The 26,128-nt window shown below is 45.6% G+C and overlaps 1 protein-coding gene across 2 annotated transcripts in view; it reads left to right on the top strand.

Moving 5' to 3' along the window:
* The first annotated feature begins 554 nt into the window (after positions 1-554).
* Positions 555-26,128, top strand: part of CREG1 (cellular repressor of E1A stimulated genes 1) — a 66,535-nt gene continuing 40,961 nt past the window's right edge. The window contains exons 1-3 of one of the 2 annotated variants that reach the window (XM_077479750.1): positions 555-931; positions 16,076-16,195; positions 17,745-17,929. In XM_077479750.1, coding sequence (XP_077335876.1) covers positions 641-931; positions 16,076-16,195; positions 17,745-17,929 — 596 coding nt within the window. In that variant the 5' untranslated portion in view covers positions 555-640. The remainder of the gene's footprint in view (positions 932-16,075; positions 16,196-17,744; positions 17,930-26,128) is intronic. The other variant, XM_077479749.1, reaches the window with a different exon arrangement.

Genomic DNA, 26,128 nt, shown 5'->3' with positions numbered 1-26,128 from the left:
TCTATGCAAACCATGCCCATTCTTTGGTAGGGTGTACCACATTTTTAATTGTTATATGCCACACCCACAAACGCATGCCCCATCCCTAATTATGATGCAACTCCGCCTACAGCCAAAAAAGTGAGCCTTACAAAAATGTTTATAATGTTGGCAACTATGTAAATACATTAAGTTGCTGCCATGTGATTGGCAATTTGTATTACCAAGCAATTGAACAGGTGTAAGTGGCCCACACTGTACATTTCCAAATAATACAGAAAAGATCTGAACACTCCACACCAAAGAAGGATACGTGTAACTTTAATTTCATACGGAAGACACAAATTCCTCCCCTTTTACAATCTGATTGGTCAACATTGTACCCGCCCTCTTGGCGATTGGTCCTTCCTATGTCACTTTACAGCCCCGCCTCCGCCACCATGAGCGCAGGTCAGAAAATTCCTGCCATTGGCTAGTAGGAAGGACAGCCTTCGAAAAAAAGAACCAATAACATAAAACCAGACGTCAATGCTTGTTTACATCGTGCTAGCCGCGCCTCTTCCCCGCACCTATTGGCTAGGCGGATCAGAGGGCCGCAGCCGATTGGCTGTCCTAGAGTAGGAACCGTGCGGCGCTCGGTTCTGAGTTCCAGTTTCCAGAGATGTCGCCACTGACTGCCCTGTCCTACTTTGGGGTGTCCGCCCTCCTCCTGCTCCTGGGGACGCCCCCGAGCCGGGCCCACATCCCCCCGTACAACGAGACGGCCCGGGTGGCGCGCTTTGTGGCCCACCACTGTGACTGGGGCGCCCTGGCTACCATCTCCAGCCACGAGCCCGTCCGGGGACAGCCTTTCGCCAACGTCTTCTCCATCAGTGACGGTCCCCGGAGCCACGGCAGCGGCGTCCCCTACTTCTACCTCACCACCATGGAGATCTCCGTCCAGGACCTGCAGGTGAGGGGTTACCATGGATAACACTCAGTGGGAGGAGTCATGTGACCTGGGGGCGGGCCCCTGAGGTGGCTGGGGTTCACATGACCCTCCCTATTGGGGAGCTTAGCTGGAGGTCACGTGAGCCCCATCCCCTAGTGGGGCTTTGCAGGAGGTCATGTGGGGGGGCTCAGCTGGAGGTCACGTGACCTTCCCCTAGGCGTGGTCAGCTGGCCAATAGAGGAGCAGTTTTTGTCACATGTCTTGACCACTTGCCTACTGGACACCTTTACCCCCCCCCTTTCCTGCCATACAGGGCAATTTTCGGCTGTCAGCACTTTCACAATTTGAATGACAATTGCACAGTCATGCTACACTGTACCCAAACTAAGCTTTTATAATTTTGTTCCCACAAATAGAGCTTTCTTTTGGTGATATTTAAAGCGGAGTTCCACCCAAAATTGGAACTTCTGCTTATCTGCCTCCTCCCCCCTTCAGTGCCACATTTGACACCTCTTTCGGGGGGGTACCTGTTTTTGACAGGTACCCTTCTCCACTTCCAGCAGACGCCGCGGGGTTGGGGCGGAACTCCGCTTTAAGCTCCACTGGGGTTTTACTTTTTGTTTTGCTAAATAAACAAAAAGACCAACATTTAAAAAAAAAATCATAGTTTTTTATTACATTTTGCAAACAGGTAATTTTTCTCCTTCACTGAGGGGCACAGATGAAAAGTGCTGATGTTCCTTTAACAAATTCACCCCCCAGGAAGGTTTTACCCCCTTAATGACTGGGGCATTTTTTACGATTCAGCACTGCGTCGCTTTAACTGACAATTGCGCAGTCATGCGATGTGGCTCCCAAACAAAATTGATGTCCTTTTTTTTTTTACCCACAAATAGAGCTTTCTTTTGGTGGTATCTGATCACCTCTGTGATTTTTATTTTTTGTGCTATAAACATAAAAAGACCAACAATTTTGAAAAAAAAATTCTTTATTTTTTTTACTTTCTGCTATAATAAATATTGATTATATATATATATATATATATATATATATATATATATATATATATATATATATATATACACACACACACACACACACACACACACACACACACACACACACACACACACACACACACATTTATTCATCAGTTTAGGCCAATATGATTCTTCTATGTATAAAAAAAAAAAAACGCAATAGGCGTATATTGATTGGTTTGCGCAAAAATTATCACGTCTACAAACTACGGGATTTAAGGGACCTTTATTTTTTTATTGTTTTTACTGGTAACGGTGGCGATTTTTAGCACGACTGTGACATTGCGGTGGACAAATTTGACCCCAGATGACACTTTTTGGGGACCAGTGACATGATTACATTGATCAGTGCTATAAAAATGCACTGATCAATGTATAAATGACACTGGCAGGGAAGGGATTAACTATTAGGGGACAATCAAGGGGTTAACTGTGTGTTCCCTGGGTGTGTTCTAACTGTAAGGGGGGGATGGGCTGCCTGGGACATGACAGATCACTGGGAACAGAAGACATCTGACATGTCATTAGGCAGAACGGGGAATCTTCTTGTACACAGCAATCACGGGTCGTCGGTGGGCATCAAGGGGCGGCAGGCGGCACAGTGGTGTAGTGGGTAGCACTCTCACCTAGCAGTAAGAAGGGTCGCTGGTTCAAATCCCAACCACGACACTACCTGCCTGGAGTTTGCATGTTCTCCCTGTGCCTGCGTGGGTTTCCTCCGGGTACTCCGGTTTCCTCCCACAATCCAAAGACATGCAGGTAGGTAAATTGGCTTCTGTTCAAAATTGGCCCTAGGATATGAATGGGGACCTTGGATTGTGGGCTCCTTGAGGGTAGGGACCAACATGAGTGTGCAATGCACAGGGATAGGGACAATTGTAGACACTCACTCAGGTTGAACTGGATGGACTGGTGTCTTTATTCAACCTTACTAACTATGAAACTAACTATGAAACTATGACCCGCGGGCAGGCTCCTGCGGCACACAGCAGGCATGCCCGCTATCCTTCTTGCCCAGACCGACGTTCACCTAAGGCGGTTTGCACAGGAGTGCCGACCTGTGTCGCAGTATAATGCTGGCTGGTTGACAAGAGGTTAACACAAGCCGGTTATCGGCTCTCTTCTCCCTTCCCCAGGCTGTCGGAGGAAAGAAAAGCTGATGTACATCTTGTGTTTACATTGTAATCAGCTTATTACATGATAAAGGGCCGCTGTGATTGGATCTATACCCCGATCTGTGATCAGTTCGATCCGAAGGACTCAGCGATCACAGAGCACACTGCCTGTGCACCGCAGGGCGATCATGGGAAGACGTCCATAGACACCCTCCCAGCAAACTAAGCCTGCAATGTAGCTGTCTTTCAGCTATAGCGCGGGTAGGAAGTAGTTAGAGACCCCAGTCAGGTCTCCAAGGAACTGAAAATGTGATGTAGTCGCCTATCCATTTTTGCAGCTTCCGTTAGGGCCCATTTACATCCACCTGTGTGTGTTGAGTAGCTGCATTTTCATGCGTCAGTGTGTTCTATTTATTCTTTCTTAACACCCAGCATACATACAGTAGCTCACATTTTTGTAAATGTTTTATTCTATCTTTTCATGTGACAACACTGAAGAAATGACACTTTGCTACAATGTAAATTAGTGAGTGTACAGCTTGTATAACAGTGTAAATTTGTACACAGCATCAGCGGTTTAGACATTAATGGCTGTGTGTTGAGTTATTTTGAGGGGACAGCAAATTTACACTGTTATACAAGCTGTACACTCACTACTAAGAACTACTTTATGAAAATGTGAGGGGTGTACTCACTTTTGTGAGATACTGTATATGTTCGTCGATGGGGCTTTGAGGTTGTATGCTGAGCACGCTCACTGTGCACTATTGGCACACTGACCGAGCTGTTCTAGGTCACTGTTTGAGATTGAGCAAGACAGGCTTACAATCACACGATGGCTGTGATTGGTGATCTCATGATTGGAAAGCCACCTAGGGCGCAGTGGACGCTGTGTGGACATTGTCAGTGTGGCAGTGGACGTTGCCTGTAGGGCAGTGGACGTTGCCTGTAGGGCAGTGGACGTTGCCTGTAGGGCAGTGGACGGTGTCTGTAGGGCAGTGGACGCTGTGTGGACAGTGTCTGTTGGGCAGTGGATGTTGTCTGTAGAGCAATGGACATTGTCAGTGTGCCAGTGGACGTTGTCTGTAGAGCAGTGGACGTTGTCTGTAGAGCAGTGGACGTTGTCTGTAGAGCAGTGGACGGTGTCTGTAGAGCAGTGGACGGTGTCTGTAGAGCAGTGGACGGTGTCTGTAGAGCAGTGGACGGTGTCTGTAGAGCAGTGGACGGTGTCTGTAGAGCAGTGGACGGTGTCTGTAGAGCAGTGGACGGTGTCTGTAGAGCAGTGGACGGTGTCTGTAGAGCAGTGGACGGTGTCTGTAGAGCAGTGGACGTGGTCAGTGTGCCAGTGGACGGTGTCTGTAGAGCAGTGGACGGTGTCTGTAGAGCAGTGGACGTGGTCAGTGTGCCAGTGGACGTTGTCTGTAGAGCAGTGGACGTTGTCTGTAGAGCAGTGGACGTGGTCAGCGTGCCAGTGGACGTTGTCTGTAGAGCAGTGGACATTGTCTGTAGAGCGACGTTGTCTGTAGAGCAGTGGACGTTGTCAGTGTGGCAGTGGACGGTGTCTGCAGGGCAGTGGACGCTTTGTGAACAGTGTCGGTGTGGCAGTGGATGTTGTCAGTGTGGCAGTGGACATCTGACTATCAAGAGTCCAAACAGACCCCCAATGAGACAGAGAAAGTGACTGAAGACAGAGATTCCCCACTCTCTTTCTCTGCAGCCTCGATGAATGTTAAGTGCCCTGTGCTGATCGGCTTCCTGCTCGTTCACAAACAGAAGAATAGTAAAAACTGTTTACGATGCTTCAGTTATAAATGGATGGACACAGGAGAGATCGGTACCCATCACTCACTGTGTTCATCCAGAAAAGGTAGAGGCCAGTAAATTACATATTTATTGGCCACTGGTCGTTATCCTGAAAAATCTCCTGCAGCAGCTGACAGAGGAGGGAAGCCGGCACTGCTGAGGGGGGTGACATGGGAAGCACACAGGACGCAGGGCAGCCGAAAGAGCAGGGACAGAAGGGGTGGAGGGAGGCGGTGTTTACTGGTGTCGAATCTCTGTATTTTCCTCCTGCACTCACTGAATACCAGCGGGAGGGAGAGGAGGAGGGGCAGCTTTCAGCAGCTGCAGGAAGAAAGCGGCTCGGTAGCAGTAAATACCGCCCCCTGCTGCCCCTCCTGTCTAAGATCCGTGGTTCGGCAAGGAAGGGTCGCAGTCTACCCTTCTCCTACTAGCGATCGATGGTTAGATCTCGATCAATGGGTTGCCGACCCCCGCTATAGAATATCTACTTTACCAGCCAACCTATGGAAGCTATTGCATACAACAGGCACATCCTGTGCATGACTATGGTAAGGGAAGATCTATTCAGAAGGGAGAATTGACATGATGGAGCTCCTTACACCACGGTACGACAGTTACATAAAAAGAACAAGTGAAGGATCTCTTAACCTAGTGACGTCACCGGGTCACGTCTGTTTATCACACACCGCCATGTGTAGGGAAGCTGCTTATCTCATGTTACGTGATCACTGCATGGTCGCGTTTTTATGTTACACAAGAAGAACACGTTTTTAAAATGTTTAAAATTAAAGGTATAGTCTGCCTTTTGGAAAAATTTAATAAATGCTCAAAACAATTGTAAAATAAAATAAATAAAAAAGATAGTTTATTACATTTTTGTATTTAGGTTGGCAGAGCATTGCAGCTGTGATCGGTGCTTGGCGAGTGCTGTGCCTAGGCTCCTGCATTGCCCCAGATCTGTACAAAGGTTCCATTGTCGGGGTTGGAAGAAGAAAGGAAAAAAAAAAAAGTGAAGTATGGCCAAAGCTTCTTTTTTTTTGGCCATACTCTTCTGGGTCACAGGGGCGCACTTAGTTCTGCACTCCTGTGACCCATATTCAGCCGTAGCAGGCTAAAGTTCCGCTGTTGACTGGCATCACAAAGCCGGTCCAGAGTCTGGAGAGATCCCAACTTTAATCTCTGAATCCACCCAGATGCTGGACTGGCAGCTGGCTCCGCGTGAGTCTGAGAGCCCGACCCAGGCGCTACCGCCCTCTTCCACAGCTCCGTGCTCCAGTGAGAGGTGCAGAGCCAGCAGGCAGGGAACAGCTGCAGCCATATGCTGTAGGTGTGTTTCTCTGCGTTTTTATTTGTTGCGCTATAAACAAAAAAAAAAACACAATTTTGAAAAATTATATATATATATATATATATATATATATATATATATTTATATATTTATTTATTTATTTTTTTTCAAAATTGTGTTTTTTTTTTTTTTTGTTTATAGCTCAACAAATGAAAAATAAAAAAAGCACAGAGAAACACACCTATATAATATATATAGAGAGAAATTGAGATAATATTATTTTGTTTTTACTTTCTACTATAAAACATACCCCATAAAAAAATGCAAAAAATCTATTTTCTTCATCAATTTTGACCAATTTCTATTCTGCTACATATTTTTGGTAAAAAAAAAAATCCCAATTAGCGTATGATTGGTTTGCACAAAGGTTATCACTTCTACAAACTATAGTATAGATTTATGGCATTTTTAAAAAATATATTTATTTTTTACTAGTAATGGCGGCGATCATTGATTTTTGGCGTGACTGCGACATTGCAGCGGACAAATTGGACACTAATGCCCTGTACACACGGTCAGACTTACCGACGGAAAATATACGATTGGATCTTGTTGGAAAATCCAATCGCGTGCGGGCTCCATCTGTCTTTTTCCGTCGGAATTTCCGACGCACAAAGTTTGAGAGCAGGATCTAAAATTTTCTTACAACAAAATCCGATCGTTTAAATTCCGATCGTGTGTAGACAGTTCCGACGGACAAAGTGCCACGCATGCTCAGAATAAATTACGAGACAAAAGATATTGGCTACTGACCTCTTTATAGTCCCGTCGTATGCTAGACAAGTTTGGGCCAAAATCCGTTGGGAAAAACATCAGATGGATTTTGTCGTCGGAATGTCCCACCGTGTGTATGGGGCATAAGTGACATTTTTTGGAGTCCAGTGACACCAATACAGTGATCAGTGCTAAAAAATAAAAAATGCACTGATCACTGTATGATGACACTGGCAGGGAAGGGGATAACCTCAGGGGCGATCAAAGGGTTAAATGTGTTCCCTATGTGTGATTTCTAAGACCCCTTTCACACTGGGGTGTTTTTCAGGCGCTTTAGCGTTAAAAAAAGCGCCTGTAAAGTGCTTGAAAGAAGCTTCATCTGCAGTCCCAATGTGAAAGACAGAGTGCTTTAAGAGCCCTTTCACAATGTCAGCGCCCGAAAAACGCTCGTAAAGCGCCGTTTAAACTAGCAGCGTTTTACCAGCGTTTTTCGAGCGTTATTGGGACGCTTTTAACCCATGCTAGTGACCAAATAAAGGGTTAAAAGCACCCACAAAACGCTGCTGCCAATAGCGCTTTTCAGGCGTTTTACAGGCGCTTCCCATTGATTTCAATGGGAAGGGCCGCTTTAGGAGCGTTTTATTCACCGCTCCAAAAGCGCTGCAAAGAAGCTGCTTGCAGGACTTTTTTTGACGCCCTGCCAACGCAGCGCCTCAGTGTGAAAGCACTCGGGCTTTTACATTGGGATTGCAGTTGCGGCTTCTTTCAAGCGCTTTACAGACGCTTTTTTTTAATGCTAAAGCGCCTGAAAAACGCCCCAGTGTGAAAGGGGTCTAACTGTGTGGGGGATGCTGACACTAGACAAAGAGAGAGCTCAGTGTTCCTGATTACTAGGAATCACAGATCTTTGTCTGTGACAGAATGACTGTCTGCCTTGTTTACAGACCATCGTTCTGTCGTTCCCCCGAATGATCGCAGGTGGCCGGCAGCTGCCGAGCCCACTGATTGGCTCCCGCTGTGTCCAATCACGGTTCGCCGGCGGTGAACATGCCCCAGACCAGGAAGTGTGGACAACATACAGGCACCTTGTTTCGTGCAGCCGGGCCGCCCTGCCACAGTATATGTGCGGTGGGTGTTTGTAACTTGTTTATTTTTAATTTTTTTGTACTTTGTCCCTGATCACCGCCAAACCAGTAAGACTGGGTTCACACTGGTGTGAATTGGATGTGGGTTTCCCCGCATTCCTATTTGCATGACAGGAGATTGTGGCCGGCTCTCTATGGAGCCAGTTCACATATTTCTGGCCTGCACATGAACGCTGGGTGACTTTGGCTCTGTTTCAGGGTCAAATTCAATCAAAAATTTGTCCCTAATTAGTCCCTGAAATGGAGAACAGGGACGCCCCAGACACCTGCTGCGAGCCGCATCCGGTAATGGCGTGAACCCGGCTACAGTGGGGCAAAAAAGTATTTAGTCAGCCACCAATTGTGCAAGTTCTCCCACTTAAAAAGATGAGCGAGGCCTGTAATTGTCATCATAGATATAACTCAACTATGAGAGGCAAAACGTGGAAACAAATCCAGACAATCACATTGTCTGTCTGATTTTTGAAAGAATTTATTTGCAAATGAAGGTGGATAGATGGATCTAGGATCTATGTTCAGCATTTACAGACTGGAGTTGAATGGTGCTTTAAAGCTTAACAAAGCTCCCTGAAAGCGGTCCCACCAGGAACCCGTCGCTGTATTTGACCAATGGTAAGCGGCTGAGGAATTCCATGCCCTGCAGCCATATGTATACACACCCCTTGTATATGTGGGGCAGGAAACGCCTTGGCCACAAATGATTGGCATAGCACAGATTCCTGGTGGGATCGCCCAGGTGGGTTCGGACAGGAATCTGAATATACCTGAGCTCATCCGTAGTAGTCACCAAAACTAGTGTCCCCATTGGAAGATTTCCCTCTCTATTCCTGTTTTGTTGACAACCAAAAAAATGTTTTATTTTTTTTTTACTCTTGGATAAGGGAACACATCAAGTGACGGTGCTTTATAGGACCAGTGGATTATTTTCTTAGCACTGGCTATAATATAGATTGGGGTTGCCTTCATTTTTTTAACCTAAAAACAAAACTATGTGCAGCAGAAGTGACGGGACGGTCTGTTTTTCTGCGCGCTTTTCATACACGTTTCCAGCGAGTCAGCAGATGACACGGCAGAATTTGGTGTTGTGCAATGCAGTTATGTGTAATGTGAGTCTGTGAAATCGGCTGCTACTTCTCTTTCTTGCTGTAATAAGCTGTACAGAAGTTGTAGGTACCTGATCACCCGATAACGCAGAACGCTGCAACATGCACTTTATTTTTTTTTTTTTATTTTTTTTTTTTATACATTGAGCTGCATTGCCTTATGGCAGCTCATTCAAAGTGGGCCATCCATGCACCTTTAAAATGGTACTAAAACCCTCCTTATGTTTTCTTTTTTTTCCCCCCCTCTACCTGTATTGCTGAGTTATCTTCAGAATGTATACTCGTACAGCAAATCCATTGTTGTCCTGCAGTGATCCACAAAGCTTGGATCCCATGCCGCCACCTTGGTCCTTGCGCACACAGGCATTTACAGGTGTATTCGAAGAGAAGCATTTACAGGCTTTAAAAAATAAAATAAAAAATCACATGCACATTCAGGAAAGGAGCTTTTGGGTAGAAAAAGATGCTTGGTGCACCTAAATGCATCTAAACCAGGGGGGTCTCCAAACTTTCTAAACAAAGGGCCAGTTTACTGTCCTCCAGAATTTATGGGGATAGACTGTCGCCATTGGGAGTATACATTCTCCTGGTGTCAGTGCTATATAAACTATGCATATTTGGTATTAGAGGTGTCGGTGGGAGGAATAGTGTCCCCTCATTGGTGTCAGTGGGAGGAAGAGCACCCCCCTCATTGGTGTCAGTGGGAAGAATAGTACCCCATTGTAGTGCCCCATCGTTGGTGTCAGTGGGAATAATAGTGCCCCCTCATTGCTATCAGTGGGAGCAATAGTGCCCCCTCATTGGTATCAGTGGGAGCAATAGTGCCCCCTCTTTGGTATCAGTGGGAGGAATAGTGCCCCCTCATTGGTATCAGTGGGATGAATATTGCCCCATCGTTGGTATCAGTGGGATGAATAGTGCTCCATCGTTGGCGTCAGTGGGAATAATAGTGCCCCATTGTTGCGATCAGTGGGAGGAATAGTGCCCCCTTATTGGTATCAGTGGGAGGAATAGTGCCCCCTTATTGGTATCAGTGGGAGGAATAGTGCCCCCTTATTGGTATCAGTGGGAGGAATAGTGCCCCCTTATTGGTATCAGTGGGAGGAATAGTGCCCCCTTATTGGTATCAGTGGGAGGAATAGCGCCCCATTGTTGGTGTCAGAGGGAGGAATAGTGCCCCATTGTTGGTGTCAGTGGGAGGAATAGCGCCCCATTGTTGGTGTCAGTGAGATTAATAGTGTCCATTGTTTGTGTGAGTGGCAATAATAGCACCCATTGTTGGTGTCAGTGGAAGGAATAGTGTCTTGTATCAGTGGAAGGATAAGTGCCCCAAGGGCCGGATATAGGCAAGCAAAGGGCTTCAGTTTGGAGACCCCTGATCTAAATGATTGACGCTTTTGGCGCTTGAGCAGTCATTCATTCCAGTGGCCAGAATAAATGAATATTCTGACCAATGGAATCCATTAACCCTCAAAGATTTGGCAAGCCTAAATTTGTGTGGATCTAGGTGTGTTTGTTTTTTTGTTTTGTTTTTTGTGTTTTTGGGCAACTTTTCCCTGCCAGGAGTAAAGGTTTTTGGAGAAGAAAATCAAATGCTCTTTGTGCACGGGGCCTTCATGTATACAGAAAGGTCCTGCACTATTTTGTCTAACCCCTTTGCATCTAAGGGTAAAACAAATCTTGATGCCTAAGCACAATTTTGCAACTTTAGCTTCTTTGTGCATCCATTCGAATTATATTGTGTTTTTTGCAGGACAAATTGTGTTTTCATTTAGTGGTAAATGGTAATGGATATCTCCTGTGATACATTTTTATATATATATATATATATATATATATATATATATATATATATAAGAATTTTTTTTTATTATCAAAGGGAAAACGATAAAAAGATAATTAGTTTATTTTTTTATTTTTTAATGTGAATGTATATTTCTTGCTACTACCATAACCTTCCACCAAAGAACAACGCAAAATAAATTCTTCTGCTCCTGAAAATTGCAGTGACACCACATATATGTGTATGTTAGTTTTTTCTTTTCCTGTAGTACAGCCCAGAAACAATAGTGCACATTTTGCTATTTTTTATTTTTTTCCTACCTAAAACACATTGACACTAACTGATACTAATTTAGTAAAAAAAAAAAAACCCTATCCAAAAAATGCTGACCTTTTGACCCTGGCCTTGACCCAAATGCTAACCCTGGCACTGACCTAGATCAAACCTTGATCTAGCTAATTTAATATTTTTATTATTATTTTTTTTCTCTCTTCTAGGAAAGAGAGAGATACATTGTATCTTTACTCTCCATTTACAGAGAGAGAGAGAAACACAGGGGCTTCAAAGTGACTGATCACTCTGCACTGAAACACTAAAGAAAGACAATCCCTTCTTTAGGGTTTATATTTCTCCTGTCAGCTCCTCCCCTGCTTGAAGCCCAGTTTGTGAGCAGTACTGTTGTTGAGGTCCGATAGCTCTCAGGTGTTCGGCTCAGTGAGTGTGCCGCACCGATGTGCTTTATTCCGGCTTCACTGGGGTGCACATTCACAGCAAGGCTGGGCTCCTAGACTAGTTCACATAGTTCCCTTGTTCCATCCTTTGTCTCTTGACAAGCTCTGCTGGATCCAGGCTGCACAGCGTCATGCATTTCAGTAGTGGCCCCACATCATCACTGAATGGTGGGTGCTGGTGTCTGAACGCACCTATATTTGATAAGGTTTTTGCCCCTGACAGTCTAGCTGATATGCCCCCTCCCCTGCGTACCTAGCCACTTGAAGACCAGGTGTCAGGGATACCATATGCAGGCATTCAGCAAGGGTGATCAGATCAGTTTTGCTGCACCTTAAAATAATGACCAGATGGATAAGTAAACAATATGTTTTTTTATCAGGAAAATGACACACATCCAATACCAACACCAGTAAATCAACAACAAGTAGGCGAAAAGTGAATTTAGTTAGAAAACCCAAGTAATAACTAACTGATAAAATACAAGTGGGGATCAGGGTACTAGGGACAGGAACGAATCGGGCTCAGGCAGGATCACAGCTTTCAGGAAAATACTAAAGCCCTGAGCCTCAGTGAAGGGTGGCCTTATATATTCCCAGCAGTCCATATCAGGTTCAGCCTGATTACCTGTATGTCCAAATGCTGGGAGACACCCGCTAGTGGCCACCAAACTAAACCCTTTGGTGCTTAAAAACAACAGTGCCACCAGCAAGTGACCCAATGCCCCCTGGGTCTGGTACCAAAAACTAGCTGGGCAGCAGGCATAAAAACAACAGAGGCAGACAACACAGGGGCATCAGCGGCAAGCTGGGCATCAAGCAGGGCAAAATCAGCGGCAAGCTGGGCATCAGGCAGGGCAAAATCAGCGGCAAGCTGGGCATCGGGCAGGAAAGCATCAGCGGCAAGCTGGGCATCAGGCACCGGTTCATCAAGCTCGGCAGCAGTGGGAACCTGGTCATCAGGCTGGGCAGCAGCAGACACCACTTCAGGCTGGGCAGCAGCGGACATGGGTCATCAGGCTGGGCAGCGGGCATCAGGTCATCTTTCACCAAATCAGCAGGCACTGGGTCATCAGGCTGGGTGGCAGCAAGCATCAGGTCATCGGGGCTGGGCAGCAGCGGCCACCGAGTCATCAGGCTGGGCAGCAGCGGGCACCGAGTCATCAGGCACTGGGGAAAAGGCACTGGGGCAGCGGGCAGAGGCACATCAGGCACTGGGGCAGAGGCACATCAGGCAGGGCATCAGGAACAAGACCACCAGGCAGGGCATCAGGAACGGGGTCTGTGAGGTCAATTTGGTTAGCCGACACCAGTCCAGGCTGGGCAGCAGCAGACATGGGTCATCGGGTTGAGCAGCTGGCATCAGGTTATCTTTCACCTAATCAGCAGGCACTGGGTCATCAGGCTGGGTGGCAGTGGGCACTGGGTCATCAGGCTGGGTGGCAGCAAGCACCAGGTCATCGGGGCTGGGCAGCGGCCACCGAGTCATCAGGCTGGGCAGCAGCGGGCAGAGGCTCACCAGGCAGGGCATCAGGAACAAGACCACCAGGCAGGGCATCAGGAATGGGACCACCAGGCAGGGCATCGGGAGCAGGGTCTGTGAGGTCAATTTGGTTAGCCGACAAAGAGTCCATAGGGCCAAACTGAATGGTGGACACAGAACCAGTACTGTTAGGTGGGATAGCGACAGGCAGGTCAGTAGCAGAAGGTTAAATTTTCATAGGCTGAAACAATGTGGCAGGTGTCATGGTAGGCCTGGCTGGAGCAATTGGTATGGTAACAGGCTTGACTGAAGCAGGTGGTGTCATGGCAGGCAGGACTGAAGCCCTGAGCCTCAGTGAAGGGTGGGCTTATATACTCCCGGCAGTCCATATCCGGTTCAGCCTGATTACCTGTATGTCCATCTGCTGGGAGACACCCACTGGCCACGCTGTGCAGGATCACGTGTGTGTATATGCGTGATCCTGCATCTCCTAGACTGTAAGCTCTAATTAGCAGGGCTCTCTGATTCCACCCTGTATTGAATTGTATTGTAATTATACTGTCTGCCCTCATGTTGTAAAGCTGTCGGCGCTATATAAATCCTGTATAATAATAATAATGTCTGGGTATCGAGCACTGCCGGCTTGCTCATGCATGTGATTCTACACAGCAGGAGCCGATCAACAGGTCCCGTGGACCCAAAATCTGTCTATGTAAACAAGGCAGATCGCTGTTCTGTCAGTAAGGAAGGCATGGATCCCGTGTTCCTGCAAAGCACAGGGACATGGATCTATGCCTTCCTCAAGTAAAAGGACCTCCCCCACAGTTAGAAAACACCAGCTAGGCACACAGTTAACCCTTTAATTGTCCCTGATGTTATCCCCTTTCCAGCCAGTGTCAGTACAGTGACAGTGCATATTTTTTAATTAGTATTAAGCCTCATACACACAATCGGACTTCAAACAAACATTTCCATGGATTTATGGCCAAAGGCCATTGGCGGTGAACTTGTATTGTATACACACACGGCAGAACTTTTTCAGCCAACTTTCACCAAATCACGTGGTTTTTCTGCTCTTTGCCGCCACCCTTTGGTCAACTTCTGTATTGTTGTCTGATCTTTTGCATTGGTTCTGAGCATGCCTGTTTTTACTTTTGGACTAAAGTCCTATGGACTTGTGTACACACGATGGGATTTTGCACCATAGGACTTTTGTTGCCGGAAAGTTTGTCTGTTTGCACAGTGAATATTTGTCCAATGAAAACCGAAAAAGTTTGTCCGCTGGATCGTACACGCGGTCGGATTTTTCCTTTAAAACAGGTAATTTGCAAGTCTGATCGTGTGTATGGGCCTTTAGTGTCACTGATCGCCGTAGTTGCTAGTAAAGAATAAAACATTTTTTTCCATAAAAATATCTCATAGTTTGTAGACTGTAGAACTTTTGTGCAAACCAATCAAGATACACTTATTATTTTACCAAAAATATGTAGCAGAATACATATTGGCCTAAATTGTTGAAGAAATTTAGGTTTTTTTTGTGTGTTTTTTATTGGATGTGTTTTATAGCAGAAAGTAAAAAGTATTGTTTTGTGTTTTTTGTTTTTGTTTTTTTATTGTCGGTCGTTTTTTGTTTATAGCGAAAAAAAAATAAAAACTGCAGTGGTGATAAAATGCCACCAAAAGAAAGCTCTATTTGTGGGGGGAAAACGACAACCGCGCAATTGTCAGTTAACCACTTAAGGACCGCCTCACGCCGATTTACGTCGGCAAAATGCCACGGCTGGGCACAATCGCGTACCGGTACGTGATTCTTTAAGTGCCCAGCCGTGGGTCGGGAGCGTGCCACCGCCAGCTCGCTCCGGACCCGATCCTGTGCTCCGTGGCCGTGGGACCAGTGGACCCGATCGCCACTGGTGTCCTGCGATCGGATCACAGAGCTGAAGAACGAGGAGAGGTCTGTGTAAACAAACCTCTCCCCGTGCTTCCCTGTGTGGCTGTCACCGATCGTCTGTTCCCTTTCATAGGGAAGGGCGATCAGTGACGTCACATGCCAGGCCACACCCCCCTACAATTAAAAAAAACACCACGTCATACATAACCCCTATACTGCCCCCTAGTGGTTAACTCCTTCACTGCCAGTGTCATTTACACAGGAATCAGTGCATTTAAATAGCACTGATTGCTGTATAAATTACAATGGTCCCAAAAATGTGTCAAAAATGTCCGATGTGTCCACCATAATGTCGCAGTCACAATAAAAATCGCTGATCGCCGCCATTACTAGTAAAAAAAAAAAAAATATTAATAAAAATGCTATAAAACGATCCCCTATTTTGTAAATGCTATAACTTTTGCGCAAACCAATCCATAAAAAAAGGGAAAAAAAAACGTTTTTTTATATATTTTTGGGGGATATTTATTATAGCAAAAAGTAAAAAATATAGAATTTTTTTTTTTCAAAATTGTCGCTCTATTTTTGTTTATAGCGCAGGGGTGATCAAATACCACCAAAAGAAAGCTCTATTTGTGGGGAAAAAAGGACGCAAATTTTGTTTGGGAGCCACGTCGCACGACCGCGCAATTGTCAGTTAAAGCGACGCAGTGCCGAATCGCAAAAAGGGGCCTGGTCCCTTGGCTGCAAATTGGTCCGGGGCTTAAGTGGTTAAAGTAACTCAGTGCCTTATAGAAAATGGAAAAAAATTGCCTGGTCATGAAGGAGGGTAAATCTTCCGGAGCTGAAGTGGTTACGTTTTGGGTACAGTGGGGGAAGTTTAAATTGTCTGTCAGGTGTGTTTAAATGCTAGTTTTTTTATTATTAATAATATTATTATTTCCTGCTTTTTCATATTCTTTCCTTCCATATGATGTTCAGTAAGTTAAACATTCCATCCTTTTTGTTTCAGGAGAACGCAAATGCCTCGCTGACCATGTCTCTGGCCCAGACTCGTTATTGCAGAGAGAAGCACTACGATCCGCAAAGTCCGCTTTGTGCTCATATTATACTCTCGGGAATCATTGAGAAGGTGAGGCACCAGACTCTTGTTGGAAGGCCCCACAGGTACAGACCTGGAGCAGCAAGCTCTGCGGGGGCGGTCCTTAAAGTGGCACTGCCACCGACTATAATGGAAACAGAGTTCAGATTGTAAAAAAATAATAAATGGTGTCACTTTTATTCCTATTAGTAGGAATGTAAACACCCCTTGTAATAGAAAAAAAAGCATGACCGGGCTTCTTAAATGTGAGATCTGGGGGTCGAAAAGACCTCAAATCTCATATTTACACTAAAATGCAATAAAAAAATAAATAAAAAAATTGGCATTTAAAAAAAAAATGTAAAAAAAAGAGCTATGAGCGGAAGCAGAGTCAAAATGTAACTGCAATGTTATGGAGACGGGTGGGGGGCCATCTTGCCCTCACCCGTACCCATGCCCAGCAAGGGTGAAGATCCGAGCGCCGCTGGCGACGGCTCTGGTAAGCGTCGGAGGGCACCAGAGTGTGGCGGGAGGGGGGCCTCTCCGGCCACAGATAAAAGTGATCTTGCGGTGAATCCGCCGCAGAGACCACTCTTATCGGAAAGCGGACCTCCAGCCGAGGAAGAAGATACCGGGGTTATGGCAGCTAGCTGCTGCCATAACAATATCTCCCACCAAAGTAAGGAAGTATATTGGCGTGCGGCGGTTAAATCGGTCCTATAGGGCTTGATTTACTAAGACTAAGATTTACAAAGAGTGCAAAATCTGGTGCAGCTGTGCATAGAAAACGATCAGCTTCTAGTTTTTAGCCCTGGTTCACATTGATGCCGCTTTGAAATTGCGCTACTTCACTTGAAGTAGCGCGATTTCAAATTAGCAAGATCAGCGAGATTTCGGGTGCTTCTTGATAGACATCGGTGTGTCTTCATGCACAGAGCTCTATTGAAGCCGCACCTGAAACCACGTCACAAATTACAGGAGAATAATACTGATCTTGTTATGGTGAAAACATTGTGACGCATTCGAAGCCAGTGGTGTACTTTGCCGAATTTTACCGGCAGACTTATTGGTTCCTTTTTTTTTCCCCATGTAACCATAGCCTGATTGGTTGCCGTGCCTTATTTCTTCCCTTCTCCAGCCTTACCTTCAGTATTGTACAGGCTCCTCCCCTGTATTGCTCACCTGAGAAAGTACAGGCCGGCAACTTCTCCATAGAAGAAAATATTTTTATTTTAGCATTACAGCAATAACATCATCCAAAAATGTTGACACGTTTCGGCCTTAGCTTTTGATGAAGGCCTAAGGCCGAAACGTGTCAGGTTTTTGGATGATGTTATTGCTGTAATGCTTAAATAAATATTTTCTAAGGAGAAGCTGTCGTGTTGCCGGCCTGTACTTTCTATGGATCTTTTGTGAGCTTAATTAGTTAGAGCACCGACTACTCTACACACCAACTATACTATATAGTGATAGAGCTTGGGTGAGGTTTTTTCTCTTGCTACTTTATACTAGGACCTGAGTGTTTCTGTCATCAGAATACATGTGTACGGCTGTCATTCCATACCATCATGTCCTGACTACTGAATGTAATTGTATGCAGGTGGACGACAAGGAGAATGCCACAGCGAAGCACGCTTTGTTCAGCCGTCACCCGGAGATGATCAAATGGCCCCATGACCACAACTGGTTCTTTGCCAAACTCAACATCACCAACATCTGGGTGTTGGACTACTTTGGTGGAATTAAAACTGTGACACCGGACGAGTACTACAAGGCCAAACCGTGGTGAGTGGACATCTTCAATCGGTAGAGTTGTCTCATTTCCAGAGCTGCCAGTGAGGAGGAATGGCTAAACACAGTTCATAGAATTTTTCCAATAATTTCATGTGTAGACCATGTACATATGTACCATATTCCCGTTATTGTACTATATTTACAAACTTGTATTTTACGCAATGAGGTGTTTTTTTTTTTTTTTGTTTTTTTTTTGTTTTTTATGAAAGCTCTTTATTTTTTTCAACGCTTAACCAGTTAACGACCGCCCATTGCACATATACTGCGGCAGGGCAGCTGCTCTGTGCCAGATCAGGTACTTAGAGCGTTATCTGACACTTCTGGGGTGGATGTCCAGATCCCCTTCTGTGCACTCATCCTCCAATCCCTACAGGACACAGTTGTGACATGGGGTTTGGAGGATGGAACACATGGCAGAGTACGGAGGCATCCAACACTTGGAGCTCATTTGCACTCGCTTCAACCTTAACACACATTAAAGTGCTTCAAGGTGCTTTTTTATGTGTTTTTGATGATTCTGCTCAGTAGTACCCCCAGTCCTGGTGATCCTCCATGCCGTATTAACCCTCAGCTTTTCTGATCCCCCACTCAGTACCCCCAGCTCTGCTGATCTCCCGCTCAATAGTACCCCCAGCTCTGCTGATTCCCCACTCAATAGTACCCCCAGTCCTGGTGATCCTCCATGCCGTATTAACCCTCAGCTTTTCTGATCCCCCACTCAGTAGTAACTCCCAGCTCTGCTGATCCCCCACTTTGTAGTAACCCCCAGCTCTGCTGATCCCCCCCCCCGCTCAATGGTACCCCCAGTTCTGCTGATTCCCTGCTCAGTAGTACCCCCAGTCCTGGTGATCCTCCATGCCGTATTAACCCTCAGCCTTTCTGATCCCCACTCAGTAGTAACTCCAGCTCTGCTGATCCCCCGCTCAATAGTATGCCCAGCTCTGCTGATCCCCCGGTCAATAGTACCCTCAGTTTTGCTGATTCCCCCACTTAGTAGTAACCCCTAGCTCTGCTGATCCCCCGCTCAATAGTACCCCCAGCTCTGCTGATTCCCCGCTCAATAGTACCCCCAGTCCTGGTGATCCTCCATGCCGTGTTAATCCTCGGATTTTCTGATCCCCCCACCCGCTCACCTTCCTATATAGTGTTCCCATGTTGCACACTGTGTGGCATCTGCTAGTCTGCTCTGCTCCAGTCCGAACCCCGCTCACCTTCCTGCTGCTCCACGCTGCACATTATGTCTGCACCAGACAATCCCACATAAACTGGAATCAACTGCCGATGACATCTCTCCCATTTGCATGTTGGCTTCCCAGTGCATCCTGGGATATCTCATACCTTCAATACCTCCAAAGAAAAGCTAACTCTGAATAAAAGCCTCTCAAAAGCTGCAGTTACTGTTAGCAAGCTTCATCATAGACTTCTGTGGAGGCTTTGGAGACACTTTGAAGCACCAAGAAAGCGACATGGGTGTGATTTTTGAGGCAAAGCAAAGACAATATGTAAACAGGACTGTAAGGTAACTGTTATTTAGTGATGGGTGCTTTCAGCAATGGCATTCAGAGAGCTTTACCACTTTGTATCCGAGCGAATTCTGACACTTCGCTCCTACATGTGAAAATCTACTTTTTTTATTTTTTTTAGTAAAGTGAAAAAAAAACATCCCATCATGCAATAACACATAAAAACATCGAAAACCCACCAAGCAAATAAATAAAATATACAGGACCAGGAGGAGGAGGGTACGGTGGTTGGGGGACCACATTACCGGTGATAGATCAAGGGGTCTGTATCTCATGGTGGACAAGCAGGGCAATTGCGCAAACCCATTGCACTAACCCATGCAGAAGTGATTAAGTGACTGAAAACTTCCATAACTGGGATGATGCCTGTAGGTGCAGGCATCATCCCGGTGTAACCATTTCAACCCGAGGACATCCACAGACGTCCTACCAGCGGGAAGTAGTTGAAGAAGCATGTCCAATACGACATTTTGAAGCAAGTGTGAACGAGGTCTTAGCCCTTGTACACACGGTCGGACGTTCCGATGGAAAATGTCTGATCGGACCGTGTTGTCGGATAATCCGACTGTGTGTGGACTCCATCGGACTGTTTCCATTGGAATATCCGACCGACAAAGTTTTAGAGCTGGGCTATAAAGTTTTCCGACAACATGATCCGATCGGACTTTGTCCGATCATTTGTAGAGAATTCCGATCGGACAAAGTGCCACGCGTGCTCAGATCAAATTACGAGACCAAAGCTATTGGCTACTAGCCTGAACATAGTCCTGTCGTAACGAAATAACGTCATCACATTACGAACGATTGGATATTCCAACAACTTTTTTTTTTTTTTTTTTTTTTTTTTTTTATATTTTTTATTGAAAGGCTTGCAAGGTATACAAAGAAGGTGAACAAATGATTACAATGTCAAACATACATAAGTCAATTTGCAATTCACATCATACCATCAAAAATGTACACTGTGACACCCTGGACACCAGAAGGTGACAAGCCCCTTTTTGTAATAAAGAACTGTAGCATTTTCAAAATACACAGAAAAAAAAACAGGTGAAAGACGGTGCAATTTTAGCACCGTATTGAAAAACAACAGAAAAAGAAATATTTAATTACACAATATTCCTGAGGTTAGTCCATGGGGACCATAAGAAACTAAAACTAGAAAACTTTCCCTCTATATTAGCCAGTAGCTGCTCATGTTTATATGTTTCATCAATTTTCTTGAGTAGTTCTCCCTTGCCAGGAGGACAGGGGTTTTTCCAATATTTCGCTATCAATAGTCTGGCTGAAGATAGAATCTGAGTTACCAACATTCGCAATGAAGGCGGGAACTGATCAATGGTTAAGTTTAGTAAAGCCAACTCTGGAGATCCTATACACAGTATTCCAGTTACTTTAGAAACCAAGGAGAATACCCCTCTCCAGAAGCCTCTGAGGAGAGGGCACTCCCAAAGCATGTGGTACAAAGTGCCGACTCTCCCACAACCTCTCCAGCAAGTATTGGAACCATCCTTAGTAAATTTAGCTGTAATGTAAGGGGTATAGTACCACCGAAGCAAGATTTTTTGTGAGACTTCCCAGTGCATAACTGATCTGATGCACCCATTGTTACTTTTGATTGCAGTTTTCCACTGATCATCTGAGAATTTTACAGAGAGCTCACTTTCCCATTTGTGGAACGGGGGGGGATTTCACAAAGCAGCTCTTGTTTTGAAGTAGATTGTAAAATAAAGAAATACCCCCTCTAACTTTGGAGACATCAGACCAGAACGCCCACGCTTGTCGCGGGACTTGAATAATCGAACCTTTGTGTTGGGACAAAAACGAAACTAGTCGTCTATATGTAAAAAATTCCGAACTAGGTAATTTAAATTTATGCATAAGCGACTCGAAAGAGAGGAGATTACCCCCGACCACTAAATCTGAGAGCAAAGTTATACCCAACTGCCCCCAAATCCCCAGGTCCAGATCTGGTACATGTGAACAAACTGACAGAAGGGGGATAGGGATATCAGTCGAGGGGTGGAGTAACGCCCCTTCCCTGACAAAGTCTCTCCATGTATCCACAACCAGTTGAATTATAGGGTAAGTTGAATGAAAGGACTGGGGGGTTATGAGAGATGCCAACAATGTGGAGTATGGGGTACCAGATGGAAGCCAAGAGCTCTCAATCGATGCCCACTGTTTCTCCACTGGTGGGCAAATCCAGAATTTAGTTTGGTCTAGTATGCTCGCTAAGTAGTAATCTCTTAAAACAGGTAGACCCATGCCGCCCACATCCTTCTTCCTGAGAAGATAGGAGTATGGGCATCTGGGTTTTTTGTCCCCCCATACGAATTTATGTAGTTGTGATTGGGCAGAGGTGAAGAATGACCTAGGAATGGCGATTGGCAAAGCCCTAAAATAGTACAACAACTTTGGTAGAATCAGCATTTTAAATGCCGCCAATCTGCCCATCCACGATAAATAAAACCTCTTCAGCCTTGTAAGTTCCTGTTGAATTGATATTATGAGGGGCGGAAAATTTACCTTGAAAGTGTTTGCGCTAGGCGAAGTTAAGTAAATTCCCAAGTATTGAATAGGGTCAGATGACCATGGGTAAGGAAATCGCTTCGCCAGAAGCGATTTGGTTTTTTCAGGGACATTGATAGCCAAAATACTGGATTTTGAAGAGTTCACTTTGTAGTACGATATTGTATTAAATTGTGAGAGGGTGTCATGCACTGCCTGTAGGGAGGAAGATGGTTGTTTTAAGGTCAAAATTACGTCGTCAGCAAATAACGAGATGGAATGTGTGATTTTGGATGTCTGAATACCGGCTATTTGAGGATGCGTGCGTATAACTTCAGCTAGAGGCTCCATTAAAAGGGCAAAGATCAGGGGCGACAGCGGGCACCCCTGACGAGTGCCATTTGTAATGTGAAAGGAGTCAGAGAACATACCCTCAGTGTAGACCATGGCAGAGGGCTTGGAATATAAGGCAGAGATGGCTGAGTTAATATTACCAAGAATACCAAATTTATCGAGAACCTGGCTCAGATACCCCCAGTGGACCCTATCGAAGGCCTTCTCTGCATCAAGAGTCAGAAGCAGAGAAGGAATACCTGAAATTTCGGCTGCATGAATCAAATTCAGGATCCTCCTGGTAGCATCCGGCGCCTGGCGCCCCGGGACAAAGCCCACCTGATCATTTTTAACCAACGTGGAGAGAATAAGTGAGACCCGATTCGCCAAGATTTTTGCATAGACCTTCAGGTCCACATTTAGTAAGTATATGGGCCTGAAGTTCTGAGGTTTATCTGGGGATTTACCCGGTTTTGGCAGTGTCACTATGGTGGCGGATAACATCTCCGACGGAAACGAGGAATCTATCGTTGCTTTTTTAAAGGTATCAAGAAGATATCTCCCCAAAATTGGGTAGAACGCCTTATAGTATTCCGCCGAAAAGCCATCAGGGCCTGGAGATTTGTTTAGAGGCATGGCCAAAATCGTTTTAGAAAGTTCGCTCAGAGTAATCGGTTCGTTCAAGGCATCCAGTTGTGGCTGGGTAAGTTTAGGGAGAGAAATTTTCTCCAAAAACCTCTGTATCGCGGTCGGGGAGGGTTGAGGAATGGACGTGTCGTCCTTCAAATTGTAAAGAGCGTTATAGTAATCACGAAATGCGTTCGCGATATCTTTAGGATTGGAAAGTTTAGAGCCCGTTATGGGGTGATAAATAAAAGGGATTTTCTGCTGAGTCGACCTCTCTTTTATCTGCTTGGCTAGAAGTTTCCCAGCCCGGTTCCCCTGTTGATACGATTTAGCTTTCCAGTTAGCCAAAAGCCTAGTTTGGCGAGAAATTAACAGGAGACGTAGCTCGTGTCTCAAATTATCTAGTTGACTGCCTAAAGATGGGTCGGGTGCGCGTTTGTTGGTAGATTCCAAATGTTCTATTTGGGAGATGAGAGATTGCACTTTCAGGTTGGACTGTTTTTTGGCCGAGCTGCTCATTTTAATGAGGATGCCCCTCACAAAAGCCTTGTGGGAGTTCCAAAGGATGAAGGGATCCGCCACCGATGGGGCATTAATCTCGAAGAAACCACGCAGTTCATTTGCGATCTCTGCCTTATATTTCGGGTGGGAAAACAAAAATGTATCGTTCTTCCACCTATTCGCCCTTGTTTCTGTACGCCACCCCTCCACCTCAATGGATATCGGAGCGTGGTCTGACCATGTTATATTGTGAATGGAGGAAGAACTAACTTTTTGGAGTAGAAATTTGTCAAGCAAAAAAACATCAATTCTAGAATAAGATTTATGTACAGAGGAGTAATATGAGTAATCGCGTTCTGTTGAATGCTGGCACCTCCATACATCAAACAGACTCTCTGAGGCCATGAAGCGCGCAAGGGAGACCCTGCCTCCCGTCTTGGAAGGGTTGGTAGAAACATCTAGAGAGTGGTTGGGGACAGCATTAAAGTCTCCACACAGAATCGGATATCCCTTGCGCACAGCATTCGCCTTTTTCCACACTTTACGTAAAAAAGAGAGCTGCCCTGTGTTGGGCAAGTATACATTAATAAAAGTGTACGTAACGTTGTTGACTTCTCCTACCAGAATGATAAATCTACCAGCTTGATCAGTTTCAACATGGATGCATTTAAATGAAATTGAATTGCTTATCAAAATAGCCACTCCTCTATGTTTCTTTTGAGCATTAGAGTAGTATGCTGTAGGGTAATGAGAGTTTTGTAGTTGTGGGTGCTTGGAGCTGCGGAAATGCGTTTCCTGTAAACACAAAACGTCGCTCCGCAGACTCCTCGCCTCCCTCCATAGTAGCCCCCGTTTTTGCGGACTATTCAGCCCCCTGACATTAAATGAGGTAATCTTAAAGCCCATTTCACTGGTCTCCGGTGACAGATATAGTGGAGCAGGCCAGCTAGGCTGTGACCAATAGCAAAGTTAACAAACTACACAGTAATGGTATAAGTTCAAATCAGCTGAATAATACCCGGCTAGGGAAAAACAGTTAAATTAACAGAAAACAAACCAAAAAGATAGGAAAGTTACTATTCCTTAGAGCAGTTGGTCCTCAGGATGCACACTGTACACAGGTGTATGAGTAGTTCTTTGGCCTACTATAAAGGCGTTGCTTGAAGTATTCTGCGCCTTGTGCACCAGCAGGCGCGTAAACGAATATAATCAAGAATGAAAAAGAAAAAAAATCAAGAACAAGAAAAAAAAATAAAAGTAAAATAAGGCGATTCAAAGAATCTGTAGGGATAGCACCCTTAAACAACAGAGGGCATAAAGAGAGCTAGAGAGTCCACCAATGTCCGGAGCTCTAAGATGAACTATTATAATGAGTACCTGGGTCATCACTGTGAACTTGGTCTAGGCCAGGAGGGGGAACCCGGACGTGGGGAAGAGCCCGCAGAGTGGGTATCTTCATCTCTTGGGAATATACGCCAGTCACTTAGAAGCCGTATGCCTTCTGCCACTGACTTGATTGTGATAGTCTTCCCTTCGTATGAAACCACCAACTTAGCCGGATATGCCCACTTGTAGGGAATACGATGATTCCGTAGGGGTTTTGTAATAGTCGCCATATTCCTGCGCCTTTGCATTGTAAAGGAAGATAGGTCAGGGAAAAAGGACAGACCCTGGGCTGATTCTGGCAAGTTTTCAGGGTTCCTGACATGCAAGAGAAATTTGTCCTTGGTTTGAAAAAAGTGAATTCTGGCAATGGTATCTCTGGGCAAGTGATCCGGAATATGTTTGGGCTTGGGTAGCCTGTGGATCCGATCGATAGCTAGATCATACATGGAGGCTTCGGGAAGGGCATCCTGCAAAATTTTTTGGAAGTGAGCTTGCAACTCCGCTGGCTTAATTGCTTCTGGGATCCCACGAATCTTTATATTGTTTCTCCTTGAGCGGTCTTCAAGGTCAGCCAATTTTTCTTTCATCGAGGTGAGCTCATCCTCCCTGTCATTATGGGCATCGATAACTTCATTGATAGTCCCAGCAAATTCGCCCATTTTATGCTCCATATGAGAGACCCTGTCTCCCACCGCTTTGACCTCTGCTTTAAAGCTGCTTGCAAGAGACAGAATGTCAGCATGTATTGTGCTGCGGAGAGATACTAGCATATCTTTCAATGTGGTATCAATCACAGGTTGGTTTCTAGTAGGGAATTCCAAGATGGAGTCCTGCAGCTCTCTAGTATCGTTCAGGGAAGCATCACCAAAGTCCTCCTCCCCCCTCTCCTGTAAGTGGGGCTGCTTTGCTTTTACTGGGCTGGAGGTAGAGGATGCCGCTGGGGAGGGTAGCCTGACCCCCGGGGACGATCCCGATCGGGGCTGTCTGTGCTCAGTAAGGGGAGAGATCTCCTCTGCCCGTGTGTCATGATCCCTGCCACGCTGCTTACCGGCGCCATCTTGGGCCCGATCGTTGCGGGGCTGGCGGTAAAAGTCCGTCATCCTGCTCAGTCGCTTGGCTTCTTTTCTGCGGCGGGACATGGTCTCTACGGTTGCCCGGACCAGGAGAGGTAATTTGCGCTGAAAAACGAGGCCCAGGTATGCTGTAGGAAGCTCCGGAATGTTGCGGTGGACGGAGCTCTCCAACTACGCGGCCATACTCCTCGGCTGCCGGCCACGCCCTATTCCAACAACTTTGTCTGACTGTGTGT

This window comes from Lithobates pipiens, unplaced genomic scaffold (assembly GCF_037356315.1).
Source record: "Lithobates pipiens isolate NorthernLeopardFrog02 unplaced genomic scaffold, aLitPip1_a1.2 Scaffold_16, whole genome shotgun sequence".
Classification (NCBI taxonomy): Eukaryota; Metazoa; Chordata; class Amphibia; order Anura; family Ranidae; genus Lithobates; species Lithobates pipiens.
The sequence above is the reverse complement of the archived record's forward strand: the minus strand, read 5'-3'. Positions and strand labels throughout refer to the sequence as shown.